Source organism: Drosophila simulans, chromosome 3L (assembly GCF_016746395.2).
Source record: "Drosophila simulans strain w501 chromosome 3L, Prin_Dsim_3.1, whole genome shotgun sequence".
NCBI lineage: Eukaryota > Metazoa > Arthropoda > Insecta > Diptera > Drosophilidae > Drosophila > Drosophila simulans.
Window position 1 is genome coordinate 18,482,623 of NC_052522.2, and position 20,481 is coordinate 18,503,103.

Sequence of the window (20,481 nt, forward strand, 5' to 3'; positions counted from 1 at the left end):
AACTAAAATCCATTTAAAAATTAACACGCTAAATTGTTTATTCCGCCATTTACAGTAATTTTCCAGTTCGCGAAACAGACAACTAGAAAGATTCCCCCATTTTTTAAGCCCTGTGTTACCCTTTTTAACGATACTTTAATTAACTTCACTCGACTTCAAGCTCTTTACTTTTCGTGGTTGAATCACACCAACCCTCGTGTAATCCACCGAAAAAAAATTGAGCAAATGACATTAACTTCATATTTAATATTTTAAAAGGAAAATATCTTATTGGAATACAAAATGTAAAAAGAAAAAACGTATAAAAAACTTTAGCATTTTTCATATTTCTTATTTTTCAGTTTATTGTCCAAATTTGTACGAGCCGCATTAATTTTTGTAAAAAAAAGAGCAATAATGATCCTTATAAAATTCATTTAAACTGCCAAAAAGGTAATTTTATTTAAAAAGTATCTTATAAGAATGGCTTCTAAATCAAGATCGTGGCAAAACTATATTTCTTTCCGTGCTTCTACTTCCCCATTAAAGATGGTAAATACAGTGAAATAAAGCTCACCCAACTAGACAAAAGGCAAAAGGGGGTTTTTAGGGGGTAGAAGGGGAGCGAGAGGAAGTCAGGCAGCGGGGAGAATTGAGAATTTACCTTTCATGCAGCTGACGTCGTTGGTTTTCCTTTTGTAGTACTGTGTGTTGCGCATGCGCCCGGTTCCATGAATTCCAAGACGAAGATCGCGGAAGAAAAAGAAGCGCTGGAAGCTGTCCGTCTCTCTCTGTCTCCGTCACTTCCCCTCTCGCTTTTTATGTATACAAAAACCAGTTGGAAGCGAAAGCAAAAGTTCTATTATTATGTCTTGGTCTTCTTGTTGTTTCTGTTTTTGTAGCCGTAGCTGCTCTCCCTCTCTCTCGCTGTCTCTGTCCCGCTCTCAGTGTGGGAATTCGCATGTGTGGAGAACGGAACGCGAATTTATAATTCGCAAAACAAAGCTTGTGTGTGATTCATTTCGCCGATCGTAGTCGCTGTTGCTGTTGTTGTTGTTGCTATTTCTCCCGATCGCATCGCTCTACGTCTCGTTCTCTCTGGCTCTCGCTCTCCGAAAGCTCTTTCAGCATATTTCAGAACACGCACACACACGCGACGCCAAACGCATTTGGCAATTTATTTTTATTTTTTTTACTTATTTCTTTTATTTATTTTGCATTTATTGCTATTTACTCTTCCTCTATTCTCGGCGATTTCCTCTTCCCGATTTCGAACGCACACCAAGAACTTCTTGCACAATCGTCGCACGCGCGCAACAAGCGAAAGCTCTCAGAAACAACAACTATAAATTGCAATTCCTGCTACGCACACACTGACACGCTCGCACCGCACATATATACACATATGTACTGGGGTTCCACTGGGCATTCTGTGTTGTTGTTTTTCCGCTTGGCTTTTGCTAATTTTGCCTTGTTTTTGCCTCTGCTCCAATTCTATGACACAACGCTATCTTCCCACTTTGTGGTCATTTTTATACAAAATTGCACACCGAAATTAGGGTTTGGCGAACAGAATGGCGATGACTGGGGCGCGGGCGACGGGTAGAAACCAGAACACACTCCCGTTATGGACGCATCGGAAATATTAAATATATACGTATGTACACACACATAATTAACGCCAGAGTTGTTCTTCTTTCCGCTTTTGTTTACTTTCACTCTCACTTTCTTGGCTATCGCTCGCTTTCAGCTATTGTTTATTCGCTGGCTTCACTTTTTCGGGAAAAACTATTCCGCACGCAAAAATTAGGTCTCGAGCGAAATTAGGTCGAACTCGAACGGGAACACAACACACAGTAAAAGTTTGTTGGCGTAGGTAGAAGAAGACCGAAAGCCCTCGCGCACACACGCACACACACATGCGCGGTCGGGATAGTGTTGGATCTCCGGAACGAAGAGCGGGGCCAAGGACAGAGAGGCAGCATTCTTGGCCTTTAAAAAATCGTTTGAAGAACAAGGACGGCAATCATATGAAAACCGGAAAGCTTTCAGCTGAAAGCACTCACATGCACGCACACCCGCGCTTAGCGCACCGCTCGTGTGGCGAGCTTTTTCGAGCGACATCTGCCGGAACCTATCGCAAAGTAATCGATAGGTCGTAAATTTAAAACTTTGGCGGTTTCTCAATGAAATATTTCATAAATTCGTGTTCAAAATGTTAATAAGCCATAAAAATTATATTGAGAATATTTAGTTTATCTAGTTTAATAAGTTACGAATTTAAAAATAGAACACGAATTTAAATACACATTATTACAACAACAAAAGTTTTTGTAATGCTGTATTATTTCACAGGAAATAATTCAAGATAATGGATCACATTACGTATATTTAAGTACTTATCTAAGATTACCTTTTCAGTCATCTAATATATGCCTTTCAGACATGTAGTAAAATCGCCATTAAACCAATTTTGAAGAATCATTAATTAAAAGCTCGCATCGATATTTGTTTTCAAATGCTAGGAGATTGATAAAATTTTGAAGTGAAACCGCACTTTTAAATTGTCAAAATTTCACTTTGCATTTATTTTTGTTTTTCATTATTAGTTTTTTTTTTTTAATTTCTCAGTTTTTTGTGGTTTCCTTTTATAGTTGCACAAAACTTACACACGTACATTACATAGAAAATTACAAACCTATCTGAAAATTGATTTACATTGTAGTTGTTGGATCATATTGTGTATACATATACTTTATATATTATGTTAATAATTTCATTTAAAAATACATAATACATAAATACGCCTTTGTTGCTTCTTTAATATTATTACAATAATTATTATTTAGTTTATACTTTAGCTAGTTTGTTTTGCTTTTTTAAAAACCATAGATTACACTTTATCCCTAGATATATCTGTAAGTATATATCAATTTATTAGCTGATTGGCTGGCATACATTTTCCGTTCGTTTCCTCGTTTCCTAACTGCCTCGCATTGTTTTGTTCTACTTTTATTGCATAATTGCAGCCAATCCCTAAAGATTCCAGATTTTCTCAATATTCTCGCTCTAAAATTTTCATTCATTTCCTTTTTCTTCGTTTTGAGTGTGTATAGCACCTTTGTATCACTTTGCATTAGCTCTAATTTAATTTCCTTTATAAAAGCCTTTATCTTCCAAAGACAAAGACGTGTGAGTAAAAACTAGCTACTAGCTAAAATATACATATGTATAGTATATAAATCTACAATTATATTCGTACTAATAGTTTTTCCATATTTGTTTGCACTTTACACTCTATGTTCAGTTAGTACTATGCTCATCCGTTCATCATTATCTAATTCATATCTTTCTGGATCTTGCCCCGTCCAATCGCTAAAGATATCTCGGTTAAAATTTCATTAAAATGGTCTTTACGCCCAACAAGTTCCGTACACTGTCGTTGTATTTGATGAGCACAACCTTCGACGAGCTGAACATGTTCAGCTTTTCACCGGCGCACAACAGCTGCAGGCAGGTGGCTTTCTCCAGGAAATCATCTATCTTGAACTCCCGGAGCAGGTGCTTCTGACTGCTGGCCAAGGCATTGCTGTTGTTCGGACAGAGCTGAAAAAATAACAAGATTGATCATAAGTTCAGAGTTTTAAACATCGCATCTAAATGCCACATACCTTGTTGAGCAACGTATCCTTCGATTTAACTTTAAGTAAATTGCACAAATCATTGAGTAGTACCCATTTATCACTGCCCTCGTCTTTGAGCAAGTACAGTGGTGGCAAGGGCACATCGGCCTCTTCAAATTCAAAAATATCACCATTCAATTCACTATCCATTGTCTCGATGTCCGTCTGATCCTCGTCTAGCCTAGTGCTACTATTCGTATTTGCTTTCGCTTTCGTTTCCGTTTCCGCTTCTGCTTCAGCATCCACTTCCTTCTTCACTTCATTCTTGACATTCACAACGCTTGTTACTAAATTATTTTCCACATTAGCATTCAGCTCCTCGTTGTTCTTATTGTTATTGCTATCCTCGTCGGTTCCTGGTTCCAATTTAACCATCGTTGTTGCCGTCGTCGTAGTCGCCGATCCAGTCTTTGTTGCACTCGTCTCCCCGTTCTGCTTAATCGTTGTTGTCACCCGGTCCTGGTCGAAGTCCTCGGGCTTCTGCTCCTCCTTTTTTTCCGGTAACAGACCATTCAAGTTGCTGGTCCTGTCACTGTTGCTCATCCTCTGCTGCTTGGCCTCCTTCCTTTCTTTACGTAGAGCTCTGCTCATATCACAAGCTGTATTCGGTACATTACTGAATATATCATAACCATACTCCTTAGCATCTGGAAGAGATTAATGCATGGTTTAGTCAAATTCTTAATCATTCGTATTGTTGTTTTATCCCTTATTGTATGAAATGGCAATGACCTATATGATTCTTTGCAGGGGAATCACTTTGAACAACGCAAGTTTCATTAATTCAAGAAATATGCTTGTCAGAATTCATTACATTTCGTTCTTCCACTCACCAAATATCTCCCAGGGTCCATTGAATCGCATTGGCTTGATGTCAGCGGCGGCACTTTGTGCATCGCTGAGATGAGCGCGCAGAATGCCTCGCATCAACTTGCTTGAAGCTAACATTAGCGGGGTTTGACCTAAAAACCAAAGAGTAAAATTGTTACAATCCCCTCGAAATGCAAAGCTAAACATCCAACACCAACCTGAGTACGTTGCCAGCAACGGATCGGCTCCATAGGAGAGCAACAGGCGCACCACCTCCTCGTGATCGTTTTCGATGGCTCCGTGCAGTGGCCTAATTCCAGATTGCGCCGCCTCCGAATGATTCGCGCCGTATTGGAGCAGAATCCTGGCAATCTCCAGCCATCCCTGGGTGCACGCCTCGTGGAGGGGAGTGTAGCCGGCGTTATCCTTCTGGTCAGGATTCATATTCATACGATCCAAGCAGTAAACCACCACATCGATCAGGCCCTGGCGAGCAGCCTTGTGCATGGTGCTCTGGCCCACTCCCTTGTTGAGCACCCACTTCTGGATCTCACGACAGACATCCATCTCCGTTTTCACCTTTGGAGGCAAATGGGAACTGCCTGCGATGGTGCTATCCGTATCCTCCAATCGCTCATCCGCCGCACTCTGATTGTGTTCCAAAAGATGTTGGCTTATCTGATTGGAGACTTGGCTCTGACTCTGATTTTGGGTGTGGTTCTGAGTCTGGGTCGGAGCTGGTCTCTTCTTCTTTCGTATATAGTCAAATCCCGAGCTGCCTTTCCTACAACGATACTTCCTCTTGTGCGGACACTGGGGAGCCGTGACAGACTTGTCTTCCATGAGAGATCTCCTGGCCAACTTGCTATCATTCGCGCTGGCAATGCTGTTCATTTGCTGCAGGAACTCCTCGTACTTCTGGTAACTAATGGCCTCCCCTCCATCTGCCTCCTGGACACATTCTGGCGGAGCCGAGGCTGGACGTTCCGGGCCGACGAAAATTTCACGGATGATCTCCCTGTGCTTTTGCAGCTTGGTTTCTGTCCGGGTTTTGCTCTGCAGCACTTTGGTGTCGAAAATGCTAAAGTGCCGCTTGCTCATATCATCCAGGGACTGGTTTTCCGTTGGGTTATCCTGCTGGGGTTGCTCGTACAGTGAAGTAGAAGCGGAAGTTTGCGAGGTTTCACTATGGATCTGAAGGTTGGTGGAAGCTGGAGCAGAGACTGAGATCTTCCTTTGAGTGCCAGCCGTACTGCCATTGGTTACCCTCAAGTGGAGAACGTCGATTATGGACTTCGGCGTGAAATCCTGCTTGCTGGCAGCTTTGGTCTTCGGTCTGTTTCTTTTAAAACAGGCCAGCTCCTGGCTGAGATCACGGCGCTCCAAGTCCGGTAGTGAGGAAGCCACTTTGTTTAGCTTATTAATCGAGATCAGGCTGTGTGGGATTTTTAAAGCCAACTTATAGCGATACTCCTCCAGGTACAGTTGCTGCTGAGGCGAGGTCTTGGGTTTACCGGGACTATTTCCCACCTTGCTGCCCTTCATCTTGGCGTTTCTACCATTCAGAGCTCCTAAATCAGAGTTCAGGCTACGTTTGTTCCTTAAGCGCGTGACCATCATCTCTTTCTTGCTGTCCACCACCTTGCGGACATACTTCCTCTTAATTTTGGTGGTGGAGTTCCTGATGATCTTGTCATTTCGGAGAACCTTACTATTGGCCAACTGAAGTTCGAGCTCCTTGCGATGTTTGGAGCGGGTCATGGTGTTCAGCTTGTGGGCAATGCGTTTTTTGAGCGTGTTTCCCGGTCGCCTGCCCACTCGCTTCTCCTTCTTCTTGTCCTGCTCCTCATCGTCGTCCTCTTCGGGCTCTTCCTCATCCTCCTCCTGGTCCTCCTCCTCCTCGTCATTGTCATTGTCGTCTTGGTCACTCTCCGAGGAGGTGCTCTCCTGGCTCTCCTGCTTGGGGTTCTCATCACCTTTGGCTTTGTTCAAGCCGGAAGAATCGATTGTCTTCTTTCTGATCTTGGTTAGGGAGGCGCTATTGTTGTTCTTGTTGCTCGGAGTCTTCGCCTCCTTCTTAACATCCTTTTTGGCGGAGGTGGCTTTTGTCTTGCTTTCCTCGCTGGAGGTTCGATTGCGACTAAGTCGCTGGCTCACTTTCTCCTGCTCCTCATCGCTGCTCTGCTGAATGCTAGCTGCTTCCGGCGACCTTTGCCTCGTTCGTCCCTTGCGCAGCAGAGGTTTCTTTTGCCGCGCCGTATTCCGCTTGTGAAGCTCTGTGGTGTCGCTCTCCGATGAACTGCTTTGGCCCTGTTTGGGCGCCAAGCGGGCGGCAATTCTCTGTTCCTGCTGCTGTCGTTTCTTCTCCCTCTCCACTTTGCTGAGTTTCTTCTGGCCACTGCCATTGCCCAAGGACGAAGAGATTCCGTTGGTAGTTGTGGTTAATTGAGTAGTTGCCGATTCGGCATCTCCGCCAGCAAGAGATGGTGCTGCCAAAGGTTGTCTCTTTAAAATGCGAGCCACTGGCAGGTCATCTTCACTGAGCTCCAGTTTGATGCCGGTGCTGGCTGGCAATGCCGGTGGCACCACAACCTTGCTCATAAGTTGCTCAACGAGGTTATTACATGTGCTGCCCCAGTCCATCAGGTTACCCAAACCGACCTGTTCATCATCCAAACCCAAATCGGTCGCCTTCGGAGGCGCTGGCTCGAGCTTAATCTGAATGTGATTGGTAACCTGGTTGGGTGGCGTCCTGGGTGGTGAAATTGTACTAGAAGCATTTGTTGTGGAAGTAACGAGCACCGGCGGCGTAAATGTGAAACCCTTGAGCTCGGCTTTAGTTCGAATGCGTGGTTCCATCTTGGGTACCAGATGGGCGGAAGTGGAGGATTCTGCACTCATGGATTGCATCTCCCTTTCCCGCTTGGCGGCCAGCGCCTGTTCATTCACAGCAATTACGGGCACTGGTGCTACTACAACCACTGATGTGGGAGCAGCAATTACGGGTGCTCCGGAGACTAGAGATCCTGACGATTCTGCGTCCAATCTTGCCTGCTTCGCTGCGGCTTGATTGTACTCCTGCAGGTGCCGTTTCTTACCCAAATAGTTGGGATTACTACTGTTGTGTGGGCTTGGCGAAGGTGTGGGCATCAGTTCCACTGTCGGCTTGGTCACCTGCACAATGCTCGTCTCTGGTGGTAACTGTTGCTGTCGCTTGGCAAACGGATTGGTTTCCACCACACTGGGGCGCATCTGTTGCAGCGTTTTGATCACCAAGGCTGGTGCAGCCACTGCCGGAGGAACTGGAACCGTGGGTGGAACAGGAGCTGCCGGAATCGCCAGAGCCTGACGTATCACAGGTGTGGGCGCCGGACTCGTGGGTGCTCCGCCCCTGGTGGCTGCCGAGAAGTTGGGTGTAATATCGAACCTTGGCAATCCCAGGCCTCCACCCAAGCCCCCTTGCGGTAGCTTGTAGTCCGTGCTGGGTTTCTGGTACTTGTACTCCGTGGAATCCGCCGTCTGCTTCACCGTGCGCATGGACAAATCCAAGGGCGAATGAATCGCTGGCGGCGGGGGCGGTGGTGCAGATGGAACTGATATTGCAGCGGGAGCAGCACTCTGTTGGATGACTCTACTTGGAGCTGGATGATTCCTGGAAGCCGGCTCCATATTTAGAGTTTTCTTGATGATCTGCAGATTCAGTTCTTGTTCGCTGGCTGTATTTCTTTTCAACATATCGTTGATTAAAGCACGATAATTGGGTTTCGTTACAGCTGGTGACTTTTTGGCAGGATTGGGATGGTTCTGCGTTTGGTTCTGCGCCTGGGACTGACTTCCTGGCTGGTAGCAGATATCTGGTCCGTGGGGATATACCTGCAGGGTGGAGAAGTTGGCATTGCTAGACGATGAGGATGAGGCGGGTTGCTGGCTGTTGGCGGGTGGTGGAGCCGGTTGGCTACTATGCGGAGGAATGCCGGGATTCAAACCCGTTCCAGGACCAAAGATCGTTCCCGGGGCTTCGGCCAGCGGAGGTCCTGGTGCTGGCGTGGGCGAAGCCACCGCTCCTGCCGCAGGCGAAGGTGTTCCCTGATGGTAGTAACTTTGATAGGGCGCCGAGCTACCAGTTCCCACTCCGCTGGCCGCATGCTGTTGTTGTATCAGCTTTCCATATTTAGTTGGATAGCCGTGTGGCGCCGGCACAGTGGCCATAGCTGGTGAGGAGTCCCTTTCTCTGCTCTCCGCATTATAGGGATTGTGGTAAAGCGATGATCTCGTGGGTTGCGCCAATCCTCCGGCAAGAGCATGCTCCGGTTCCATTTTCACATAACTAGAAGTGGCAGTTTGGGGAACAGGTGGAGGTGCTTTGGAGCTCTTCACCGGCTGCTGATTGTAGTAACCAGTTCGCCCTGCTGGTGCCACTCCACCTCTGGGATACTCCAAACTGGGTCCCGGAGTTTCCCTTATGTACTTCTCAATCGCATTATGCACGGTGGTTTGGAACTTTTCCGTACTGAATGTGGGCATTGGAATATACAGGCTCTGGTGGTGCGACGTGGATGTGGGCGTACCCGACGAATTGGGCGTGGCCCCGGCACTTCTCTGCTCCGGCGGAGTTTCGTAGTGAGGCGGACACTTTCTTCCATAATTCGGACTGGGTTGCTGGTGCTCGTTGCTCGGATTACTTGGATTGACCACATGCTCGAGTTCATAGTGGCGGACGGATGACGAGTTGGCGGACGAGCTGGAGGTGGGTGGCGGTGGCTGTGGTTGCGAGGAGCTGGCTGGCGGTGCGTAGGTAAGCACCTTGGATGCGGCAGGTACAGTGGAGTACTTAATGTCCTCGCTGTAGTATCGCTGACTGTTTGGCAGGGGTCCCTGAATGGGTCTCGAGCCCGTGACTGGGCCTCCTGGTTTCGCATAGGAATACCGGGACGGCTGCTGGTGATGCAGCTGCTCATCCGGTGGCGGCCAGTAGGCAGTGCTGCCCGTTGGATACAGGGCAGGATTCCCATGCTGTCGCAATCCAGGCGCCGGAGCTGGAGTCGTAACAGCTTGGCTTTTATAGCTCCACATGGGATGTGGATCGGACATCTTCTTTACCGCCAAATTCTGGTTTGAGGTGTAATATTGCATGTGAGGATCGCTGCCACTCGTCCCAGCGGCGCCCGATCCTTGGGTCGACGGATGAGGAGGTGGTGGCAAGCCCGGCTGAGTGCTTCTGCTCATATAAATTGCTGAGCGGGAGCGCTGATCCTCGGCCAAGGACGTGGGATGATGTTGCGGATGGTGATTGACATAGCTGGCGGAGGAGGAGCTGCCCACCGATGTGGAGCTCGTGGGATGGTGATGCAGTTGCTGGTAGTGATGCGGATGCTGCTGCTGCTGGTGGATCTGCTGCGGTGGCTGATGCTGCTGCTGCTGCTGCTGAGGTGGTGGTGGCGGCGGGTGGTGCTGGTGGATCGGTTGCTGCGGGTGGTGCGGCTGCTGGTGATGCGGTTGCTGGTGATGCGGATGCGTTGGATGGTGCTGCATCGACGGATGCGGCTGATGATGTGTCTGATATTCGTGATGTCTGTTGGGTTCCATGGTGGTGGTCTGCAAAACAATTATATAAAGCAATTAATAATTGGAAAATACATAAATAAATACATAAATTACCATATTTAGATCCCTTATAATTAAAAACTATTAACAAGATAATTAACACATAATGACACAAAAAGCTATTTCAAATATTAAAAGTATTTAATATTTATGTTAATTCAGGTGCAATATGCTAAAAGAAAAATTATTTAATTTGTATTATTATTATTAAAAGTTCTGTGTTATATTTTAAAAAAGCTTTATAAGTAAAGTATTCAACTAAACAATCATGTTTTAATTGGTTTAAGTGGATAAAGAGATACGCGATTATTAAACCATTATTATATCTGATTATATGTTTTAAAGTTTTGGTTCGATTCTTCATTTGCTTCTTATATCGTAAAAATGTCATTGAATTTAAGCATTTGACTTGGTCAAAAGAAGATTTATAAACAATTGTCAAAGTCAAAGTTTAATATTCTCTTGGTTTTTGCTCATCATTTTCTAAAGTATTTATTGTGGCTATAAAACTTGAAGTCAACAAAACACTCATTCTAATATGCACAAGATTCCACAGCAAGATGATGAAATTGCTATAAACAAATAAACCTAAAAATTCTCGTTGCCTTTTACAATATAATTCGTGGGAGAAAGAGACGGGGCGAGGAGAGTGGGTGCGAGGGAAACGCAAACAGTTCAACGACTTTCTAAAGAACGTGCACGAAAATAAACTGACTTTCCAATGAACCGAAACACAGCACAAAATGCCCCAAAATGATTCACTTATGGCGAAACTAAGAGAAATTGGACACAAATTTGGATTAAGTCAAAAATGTTCAGGCATAAAAATGCTTTGTATATTTAGGAGAAAAGACTATAAGTTTGCATTGCAGCTTTAAAATTCTTTTAAAATGTAGAATTCTAAAAAGAATAAACATTAATTAATCTCTTTCAATCCGTTAGATAAATAGGAATTTAGATATTCATAAGACTTGGCAACTCTACTATTTAAGATTTAAAGTTGCCTGCTCATAACTAAAAGTTAAAAAGTGCTGCAAGTTGTAAAAGATAACTATATGCAGTTTTTAGCATGTGTTCAGCACGAAATTTCGAATATGAACCATATGGTATATAGTGGATAAGACTGTGGATCTGCAACCCGAGATTCATTTTCTGGTTTCCATTTTGGTGAATATAATACTTCGATGCACTCAACACTTCATTTTCTAATCACATTTTGTGTTATCATTTCTTGGGCATTACTAACGGACTGACCGACCCCAAAACTAACACTATAGTCACGTGTGGACTGATTAACAAGTGTATAAACAAATAGAGCGATAATGGCCAGAACAGGCATTTGTACAAAATTATGACAGAGATAAAAACATTAGCGCGAATCAGCGAATACACAACAAGGCGAAAGGCCGCACATCTAAAATAAACAAAAACAAATAATAAAATAAAACGCAACAAATTGTTAAAAGAGACACAAGAGAAGAAATCTCTTTCGATTTGCGCACAAATAGCTGACGGGGCACGTCAAAAGTTATTTAACGAAATTCATTTTAGTTTGTGTATTGTGGGCGTGTTCGACATTGTTAATTGTCATTTTCTATACGTAGATTGTGAATACCTATATATATATTTGTGTACATCTGTGTCTATTCAAGTTGTTAATTTGTTTAAAGCAGCATAAACTACAGCTATAAATAAACGAATGGCAGGTTTTAAACGATTTCGAAATGGTTCAGAGCAATTTTTACTCTTTTTTTGGGCTGCTAGCTCATAGATTTTATTGATTTGTTAGCGCACAAAAAGAAAATGATTATCGAAGAATTAATACATTTTATTCGAATGTGCAACAATATTAGTAGTAAACTAATATAAACAATACTAACAATGAAAGGAAATAGGGGGAACAAGCACACTTTAAACTACCTCGACCGCCTTCACAAACTCAAGGTCTAGAAAGCCAAACGAATTGGGGTCAAGCAGAAGAAAGAGGCTACCAAGCCAATAAGATTCATGAATAAAAAGCATGCCAAACTGGCATAAAGTAAGGAAAGAGCCTTATTGCAATATCTTTGAGATACATCATCTTATTTTTAACTGTTTTCTAACACTGCGATTATTGAAGCCGAAAGTAAAAGAATTTAAATACAAATTTCTTGTTCTTACTTGTGTATCTTAGAGATAAACTATCTTTCTTGCTGCAAATACGAATAATAATAATTTCTTTTGAACTTTTACACTCGTAATATTTACATAAAACTACCTATTTGTTACAATCATTTATTGAATTCTTTTATTTTCCACCAAGTTAATTAATTTGTTCCTTTCGATTTCCTCATGTGAATGAACTTGGTTCGCCCATTGAAAAGCCGCAATCTCTAGCTATCAACTTTTAAGCTTTCCCCTTCGTGTTTTGGGCAAACATTTTATTCGCAATTCCCTTATCTTTTCTCTCTCTGCTGATTATTTTCTTTTAGCCTTTGTTTTGAGTGCCCATTTGCAATTCAAAATTTAAACTTTTTTGTGTTTGAAAATGAATAGATAAAAACTTAAAACAAGAAATAGAGAAGAGGGCAGTGAAAAATTCATCGGCTTGGCCTTGGCTTAAAACAAACAAAAATGGCAACAACAACAACAATGCGAAGTTGTGCTGTTGGAAAGAGACAGTGGCAAAAACAAGTCAACACAATGGCAAACATTGCGGCCTGCTTTGCTTTTTGGCGCTTTTTTAAGCACTTTAATTTGGCATTTGTTGAGTTGCCAGTTGCCATTGGTATGGCAATTGAATTGGTATGCGTATTGGTTTCGCTGCACTCGTAGTGGTTTAAATGCTCGTTTTTATTTTATATTGTTGTTGTTGTTGTTGTTGTTATTGTTGTTGTTGCCTACGCCGAGCGCTTTGTTTTATAATTTCACATTTCGCAAAAGTTCGTTGTGCTCTTACGTCGCCTTCTCTTTTTCTCGTTCACATTTAGCGCGTTTTTCATTTCACTTGAGTGGGGCATACATACATAAGTGTGTGTACATATGTACATTTGTTTGTCTGTGCCTTTTGTTCAACTGTGTGCATTTGCCGCTCGGTGTATTTATATCATTTGCAATAACAAAATAAAAATGCGTCACAAATTTATTTGCACTTTTTCCGTCGGTTATTCGTATTATTCGTATCAGACCCTCACGAACGTACATACATACGTACATCCATGCATATATAGAGAAAGCATTATAGCCTTGACCTCTACAATCTACAAACTGTGGCCACGGGCTAACGTTCTCCCCCAAATTGCTCTCTCTTTCTTTCCTCCTTCTTTTTTTTGGCTTTATTATACATCTGTGTGTATTTAATTTATTTGCTTCTGCACGCCAACTTAATTGAAACTTTGTACCGGGCGTATATTTGGACTGGCACAGCCACAAAAATCAGTTCAAAACACTGTAAAAATGCCTTTTCATTTATGTTGTCATATGCTAATGCAAGTCGGTTTAAAACTTTATTTCCGGTGTATGATATATTTGGAAGTACTTAAAAGAGTTATCAGATATATACTATGCATTTTTCCCTTTTTTTCGGCCGCGATAACGACTTCCCAGAATTCAATCAACTTGATATTGTACATATGCAAGGAAAACAATTTAATGTGTCTTCCGTGTAATTTAATGTTTATGAAATGTTATATTAAAAAATAAACAATACAGTGTACTATCAAATTAATGTACGGAAATTGGGTTTTACCATAAAAATTTTATAGCATTTCATTCTTTTAATTTGGTTATTAAAATAGCCAACAAATGATTGGTGATTCATGACAGTTGATGAATAGATGTACAGGTAAATGCTCATTAAAGCCAAAGAAACTTCGATAAAGATTTTCATTCGAAATGAGCGAATGCTTAATTTATTGTGTATAACTTTCTTTGGAACTATCTTTCTTTAATAATTCTTAAGGAAACTTCAAAATATTTTAATCTACATATATTATATTTACACAAACCTAATGCATTTATAATACGAAAATTAGCATTATAATGATCTGACTTCGTAAGTATTTTTCAGTGTTCCTTATTTTCATGGGAATTTACGGGAACCCCAAGTTCCCCATAGAATTAAATAGGTATTTGTTTCTTTATTTAAATACATAACTAATGATAGTGTCTGTTAATCCTCTTATTTATTTAACATTGTATACAGCTAAGTTATGAATTTAAAACACAAAATAATATAAAATATGATTTTTATGTAATCAAATGTAATTCTATAAACAGTAAAATATAAGTATATAATAAGTCAAAATATATTAATATATGGAATTTAATTATCGAAACTTCACAAACTTCATTTTCAATGCTTTTTAATTAAATTTAAATTACACCCCAAGCCAGATCGTTAATATTCATTAATAAACAAAACAGTGCACACCAAATACAGTAAACCAATAAAATCGTACGGATTTTACAGCTGTATCTGAAAGTTTTCCAACACCGAGTGATCACCGTGAATAGCGAAATGGATTTTGTTTGATTTGTATTTGCATATTAAGATGAACTGTTGAGATACTTTTGTGTAAGCCCCAAAAGAGAATGAAGACGTGTGCCAAAACTCGAGCAGATGATCGTCCAAATGATTATGATAATGTTGGCAGAACGAACACATGATCATTGAGATATTTTCTCCTCACCATGCTGACAGCTATTGTTGTTGTTGTTGTTGTTGTTGTACGCCTTTGGGGGCCAACAAAACGCACAGATAAATTAGTGAGTGAATCGCTGTTGTGTTTGTATCTGTTTACTCTTTTGTTCGTGTGTGTTGTTTTTGTTGCCTTGTATCTGTATCTTGAAGTGCGCTTGTTTGTATCTGTATCTGTAGAATTAATGTCGCCGCCGCAAAAAATGTTGTAATACACATAAAACGCGGTGCGCGACAAGGACGGAGCGACGCCGTTGACGCGCTGCTATCTCTGTCGCACACTGGCTGTTTGCATTAAGATGATGACAAAATCAAATAAACAGAAGCTAAAGAAACAACAACAACAAGAAACCAGCAAGTAAGCGGTACAATTTAAGATAACAACAATGTCAACGACTGCCGCCCTCTCTTTCGCACCGCCCCCACCCCACCTCTCTCTCACACACTCATCCACCTAATGTGCACACGTTTTTTTACATTGTCGCGCTCTCTCTTCTTCTCCAACGAACAACAACAAAACGAGTGGCGACAAAAACAACAAACAGCAGTTGTCGTGCTTCCCTTGTTGTTTTTGTCAATTTCATTTCAATTTATTAGCATTTTATTTGCAGTTGTTGCTGCCTTTTCATTGCCGCAAGTTTCGTTTTTTTTTTTTTGTTGTAGTACTTGGCATTTTTTTCCTGTTCATCGATTCTGTAATTGTTTTATTGTTGTTGCTGCCCCTTTTTCATTGCTTTTTGAAGTCAATTTGTCATACAATGATTTAATTGCCCGAAATTATGAGTTGTGAAATGCGTACATGAAGAAGAGGAAGAGCAAATAGATGGCAAAAACTTTAATGAAGAGATACAAAGTCAAGGAAGGCAAGGAAAGTTGGGCGAAAAGATGGAAAGAAAGAAGTTAAGTGAGAAACGAATTACATCATTTTTAAAAAATTTACACACGACTTCAAAGCAAAAATGTAGAATAACAAACAATGTAAAATGTAACTCCATTTTTCAAAAAGTTTGTATTTAACTAGCATTTAAAATTTTACTTTTTTATACTGTATATCCAAAGTATTTATTATTTATTGCTTGAGAACATAAATAAAGGATATTTAAACAAAACAACGACTGATGAGTCAAATATTGTCTTAAATATACAAGAGTTTTTTATAAATAAGTATGCATACTTAAGAACATTTATGACTAATAAAACATACAAGTGCAAAAATATATTTCTGAGTCATCAATGCTAAGGTCTCTGCTATAATTAGCATATATCTTAAATGAACAAAGCATATTGCATTAAAAATGATTTGTATGCACAAAATTCCACTTATGTGGATTGTAGCCATTAAATTGTATATCTCATTTCAAAACAAATTGCTGTTTTTATAAAGTATTGAAAACACTATCAACCAAAATTCCCACCAATTACACACACTTTTTCCAGTAACTTGGCATTAAATTGCACATATTTATTCAGTGAATCGTTATAAAATAACCCAAATTTCACACCTAGTAACGTTCCCATTTCCTCATTTCCATTCGATTCAATTTATAAGGTAACAAATGCCATTATATGAAATTAGATCACGCTAAACGAGCGACACAAATTCCATTTGCATTGCATTGCCCACTCGCATGCGTTCTGATTATTGTCATTAGAGTTACTTCAGTTCCGTTCTGCTTTCTACTTGACAAACTAATCAGGAAAATTATGAAATTGCATGGGAAAGCAACAGACGACGAAGAAATATAATATGATAACGGTCTTTGCTAAGATGTCATATGAATGGAGTTAGTTTGAGGAATTACCATGTTAGTTCTATATAATTTATACATTTAAGTGGGCAATTATTGACCAATCTGAATAATTAAGTTAAAGTTACCTAAGCCTATTTTAATTCATTCCACTATTTATTATTTAAATTCACTCTCTCAGCAATTATTTTAATAATATTAATTATAAAATTATATTATTAATTAACCTTGTATACCCTTGATAAAATGAACAAATTTATTCGCGATATAAATAATTTACCGAAAGGTTCATCTACCCCAATACTTGTGTTTGTTTTCATATTTCATTCATTCAACTTTGTAAACCGAGTTTTGTAACTTTGAAATTCGCTTCACACTTCAACAGGTGTCAAATTGTTCAGAACACAATGTAATCCCAAATGAAATGAGAACAACAAGTTTGACAAGCAATTTGAGCCACCAAAGAAAACGTGGCCAATTTGGATGGCGAAAAGAAGGCGGAGTATAAAATATTTTCGCGTTTAGTCACACAATTGTTTGTGAAATGATATTGCATAGATTGCGAACGCAAATTTTCCTGGCTGAAAAGTGAATACGACAGCGAAATGTGGCGAAGTTTAAGTGATTTTTCGTATTTGTTTTCCAATTTTGTCCAGTCAGCAATTTGGTTGGTAAGTTGTTAGATATATGTGTGTGTTATATGTATGTACACGCTCACTAAAAATAAACCAAGTAAACAAAAGCTGGCAAAAAGGGCAGACAAAGTAAATTTATAGTTGCTTGAACACATGAACAAAAAAAAGTACACAAAAAAGCGAAGGGAACTGTGTGGAAAAACATTTTTGAGGGGGAGGTGGTGCAGCCATGTGATAGGTGAAATGAAGCAGCAAATAGAAGGGGTTTCAACTTGAATTTATGAGCACTTCTCCGTAGCCCCCACAAAGTTTTCGAGCAAAGTTCAAATTGATGGGAGTTTAAAGGCGAAAAAGTTCTTATCTCAGTAAATTTCGTTAAGCGGATGGATGAAGGTAAACCATAAAACATTCAGGGTCTCGGTGAAATTTTATTGACAAAGGCTCTGGCGACTGAAGTTGATTTGTATTCAAAACACGTTCCAGCTGCCTGGCATTTTTGAGCACAGCAAACTAACTCACTTTGGTTCTATTTATAGCCCAATTGATTTGGAAATAATTGTAATATAAGCCGGAAAGTCGAGTTGGCAGAAATGTGATAGCTTTTTAAATTATAGCTATTTAATTTCGCACAATAATGAAATTGCTTGATAGCCTATCTGAAAGATAAGGTCGCCAGCGGCCAAGATAGTTGACTTTTATTGGCCTGCTTTTAGTACTTAAGAAGTGGATTTTGCCTATTTAAATTAGCAGCAAATTAAAGTGTTTAAACCACATGTACATATGTACAATTCCATACTCGTTTAAGTATGTAATTTCCATAATTTAAAATCAGCAAAGAAGCGTCAACACTTTTCCCGTTCATGCCATCCGCTCATAACTACATTTCCCATCCGATCCGATCCGGTTAACTTCCACACGAGATACAAAAAAAAAGCCAGCAGATATTTCTTCAAACTTAACGTTATTCATCAGAGCCAACTTGCACACACACACACACACACACCATAATCTTGGCTTGTTCTGTTTTCGGTTTTCTCTGTTTGTTTCGAAACAAACCGGTTAAACGCTTTTTGCTTTTAGCAAAAAGCAGCAACAGCGGCGAGGGAAAAAGAACAGCACATAAAACAGAAACCGTTTAAGCGTACAATAGGCGTAGATAGCTAAGTTATAGAGGGTTCGGGTGATCTAAAAGGGGGTGGGGGCAGATTGGGGGGCGGGTTCAGATTGACTACAACTAATTATCAACCCTAACGAATCGCGCACAGCTGTACAACAACGCAATCAGTTCAAATCGCTCTATTCTCGGCCTCCCATTTCCATTCGAAACATTTTTATCACCAATCGAATACTGATCGGCCAAACATTGTAAGCATTTTTATTGTTTTTTATGCTCTTATCAGCGGAGGTAAACGGTTTCGACCCATTTCGTTTCACAGATTAGCCCAAAATGAGGAAACACCTTAACACAACACCAGAGCATGATAAACAAAACTAAAATCTAATCTATTTAAAGCCGAAAATAATGCAATAATAGCCTTTCAGTTAAAATAACGAATGTTAGCATTATTATTTTATATTTATAATTTGAGACCTAAATGAACCTAATACGTATCAATTCAACTTGGTACAAAAAATAAAAAATTATAATTATTATGCTTTATATTGTAATTTAAACTATCAAAATCTGGTAGAGGTTGTCTCTCTCTCATCATCTGTTTAATTCCCCAACTAGCATATTAGTTAATTATGTATGGATTGTTAGCTATTTTCGGAGAAAACCCCCGTAAAATTCAACTTCGGGTTTCAGTTAGTATAAGTCTAAACAAATGTGTTAAATTTTAATTACACAATTTGAGCCAGCTTAGCTTTGAGTAATTCGACAGCTTATTTTATGTTCATGTGTGCATAGCTTTCAAAGTTTTCCACTTTGTGTTCTGTTTGATTTGGGTAATTAGTGAATCAGTTCTACTACATATTTCCCCGAGAGGAATATGTATAAATAAAACACATATGTACATATGTATGTATAGACCATCGTATCGGTTTACAGGCTGATAACAAACTCGAACCGAGAAACGTGACTTGGAGCGGTCAGTAAGTCCACGAAACTCGGGCTATTCCAACTATTTGATCAAGCTATGCAAACATAGGCATTGGGAATGCACGATGCAACCGAGTTGCTAAAATATAACTCAGTAGAATGTTAAGGTCATTAAACATCTCAATGATAAAGCGTATGTATATATCGTGCATCCATGACAAGCAGTTAGTCATGAACATAATTCGAATAGCAATTAACTTTTAGTTATGAATCTGTAAAAATGTTTCAACGTTTTAAAGGTTCATCAAGAGTAATATTATTCTTGGAAGTATATATATTAAATATCCGAAACGCCATATGGGAATTTCTTGAATTTATAATACACTTTCAACCAATTTTCCATATTTTAAAAAACATTCATGTTCATTTTGTTATTCCATTAAAGGCCATTGTTCTGCAGTTTAATAAAAACCATGCTAAAGCAAGAAAAAAAGCTTGTGATTTGTCTTCGGGTGAATGAAAATGAAAAGGAATAGCCGTGTTCATTGAGCATCACCTTTTACCGTTAATTAGATGGCGATTAGACATGAAACGCCGAAATTCTTCGACGAGCGTGAGAAGCTTTAAAGAAGAGCTTTGCGAAAGAAGAATGGACGAAAGAAAGACGAGAAGGCCGAGCAGCTGTTATCAAGAAAGTAACTGTAAATAAGCCACCTGTAGACATTTCGCATGCTCAAAAAAAAAGGAGCGAGACAACATGCCTTCCCTCCCTTTTCTTTTCTGTCTGCCTCGCATGTTAACGCTTTTATATGATGTTTATGACCACACTTTAATTAAAGCACGCACTTTTAAGAAAATCATCGAAATATGCAGCTTTGCTTCACTTACCTTGAGATTGTGTCCAAATATTTCGTTTCTTTGTTTCCCCTCTTTGTTGTGGTCCTAAATACCGTTTACTGTTATATATTTATTGTAAACTGGCTGTGGTTGTTGTAATTCCTTGCAGCATTGCTTTTCACTTTACTTCACTAACACACACACACCACACACTCTCATATATGCAGAGATAGAAATGGGGAGACGATACACGAACAAAATTTCTCGTGCAGCAACTTTTTCTCTCTTTGCTTTCTTTCTTCTGCTTTATCTTTTTTTATTTCGTGTAAACCAGTATTTTGTGCCTTCTTTCACTTGTATGCTTTACGATGTTGTTGTTGTTGTCGTTGTTGTTTTATTCAAGAAATTGTTGAATAACGGTTTCTGTTAGCCGCTATGCTTTCGTGTTTGTTGTTGTTGTTGTCTT

The 20,481-nt window shown here is 40.1% G+C and overlaps 2 protein-coding genes across 2 annotated transcripts in view; both read right to left on the reverse strand.

Moving 5' to 3' along the window:
* LOC6738600 (nuclear hormone receptor FTZ-F1) overlaps window positions 1-1,924 on the reverse strand; it is a 41,292-nt gene extending 39,368 nt beyond the window's left edge. The window contains exon 1 of the mRNA XM_016169284.3: window positions 644-1,924. The gene's annotated coding sequence lies outside the window, so the exon portion shown is untranslated. The remainder of the gene's footprint in view (window positions 1-643) is intronic.
* A 619-nt stretch (window positions 1,925-2,543) lies between these two features.
* Window positions 2,544-20,414, reverse strand: LOC6738601 (AF4/FMR2 family member lilli). The gene is made up of 5 exons (XM_016169283.3): window positions 20,067-20,414; window positions 4,691-10,067; window positions 4,496-4,624; window positions 3,651-4,309; window positions 2,544-3,585 (listed from the first exon to the last, which is right to left on the reverse strand). The coding sequence occupies exons 2-5, from the start codon at window positions 10,056-10,058 to the stop codon at window positions 3,370-3,372; spliced, it is 6,372 nt and encodes a 2,123-aa protein (XP_016032446.1). The 5' UTR covers window positions 10,059-10,067; window positions 20,067-20,414; the 3' UTR covers window positions 2,544-3,369.
* Between the last annotated feature and the right edge of the window lie 67 nt (window positions 20,415-20,481).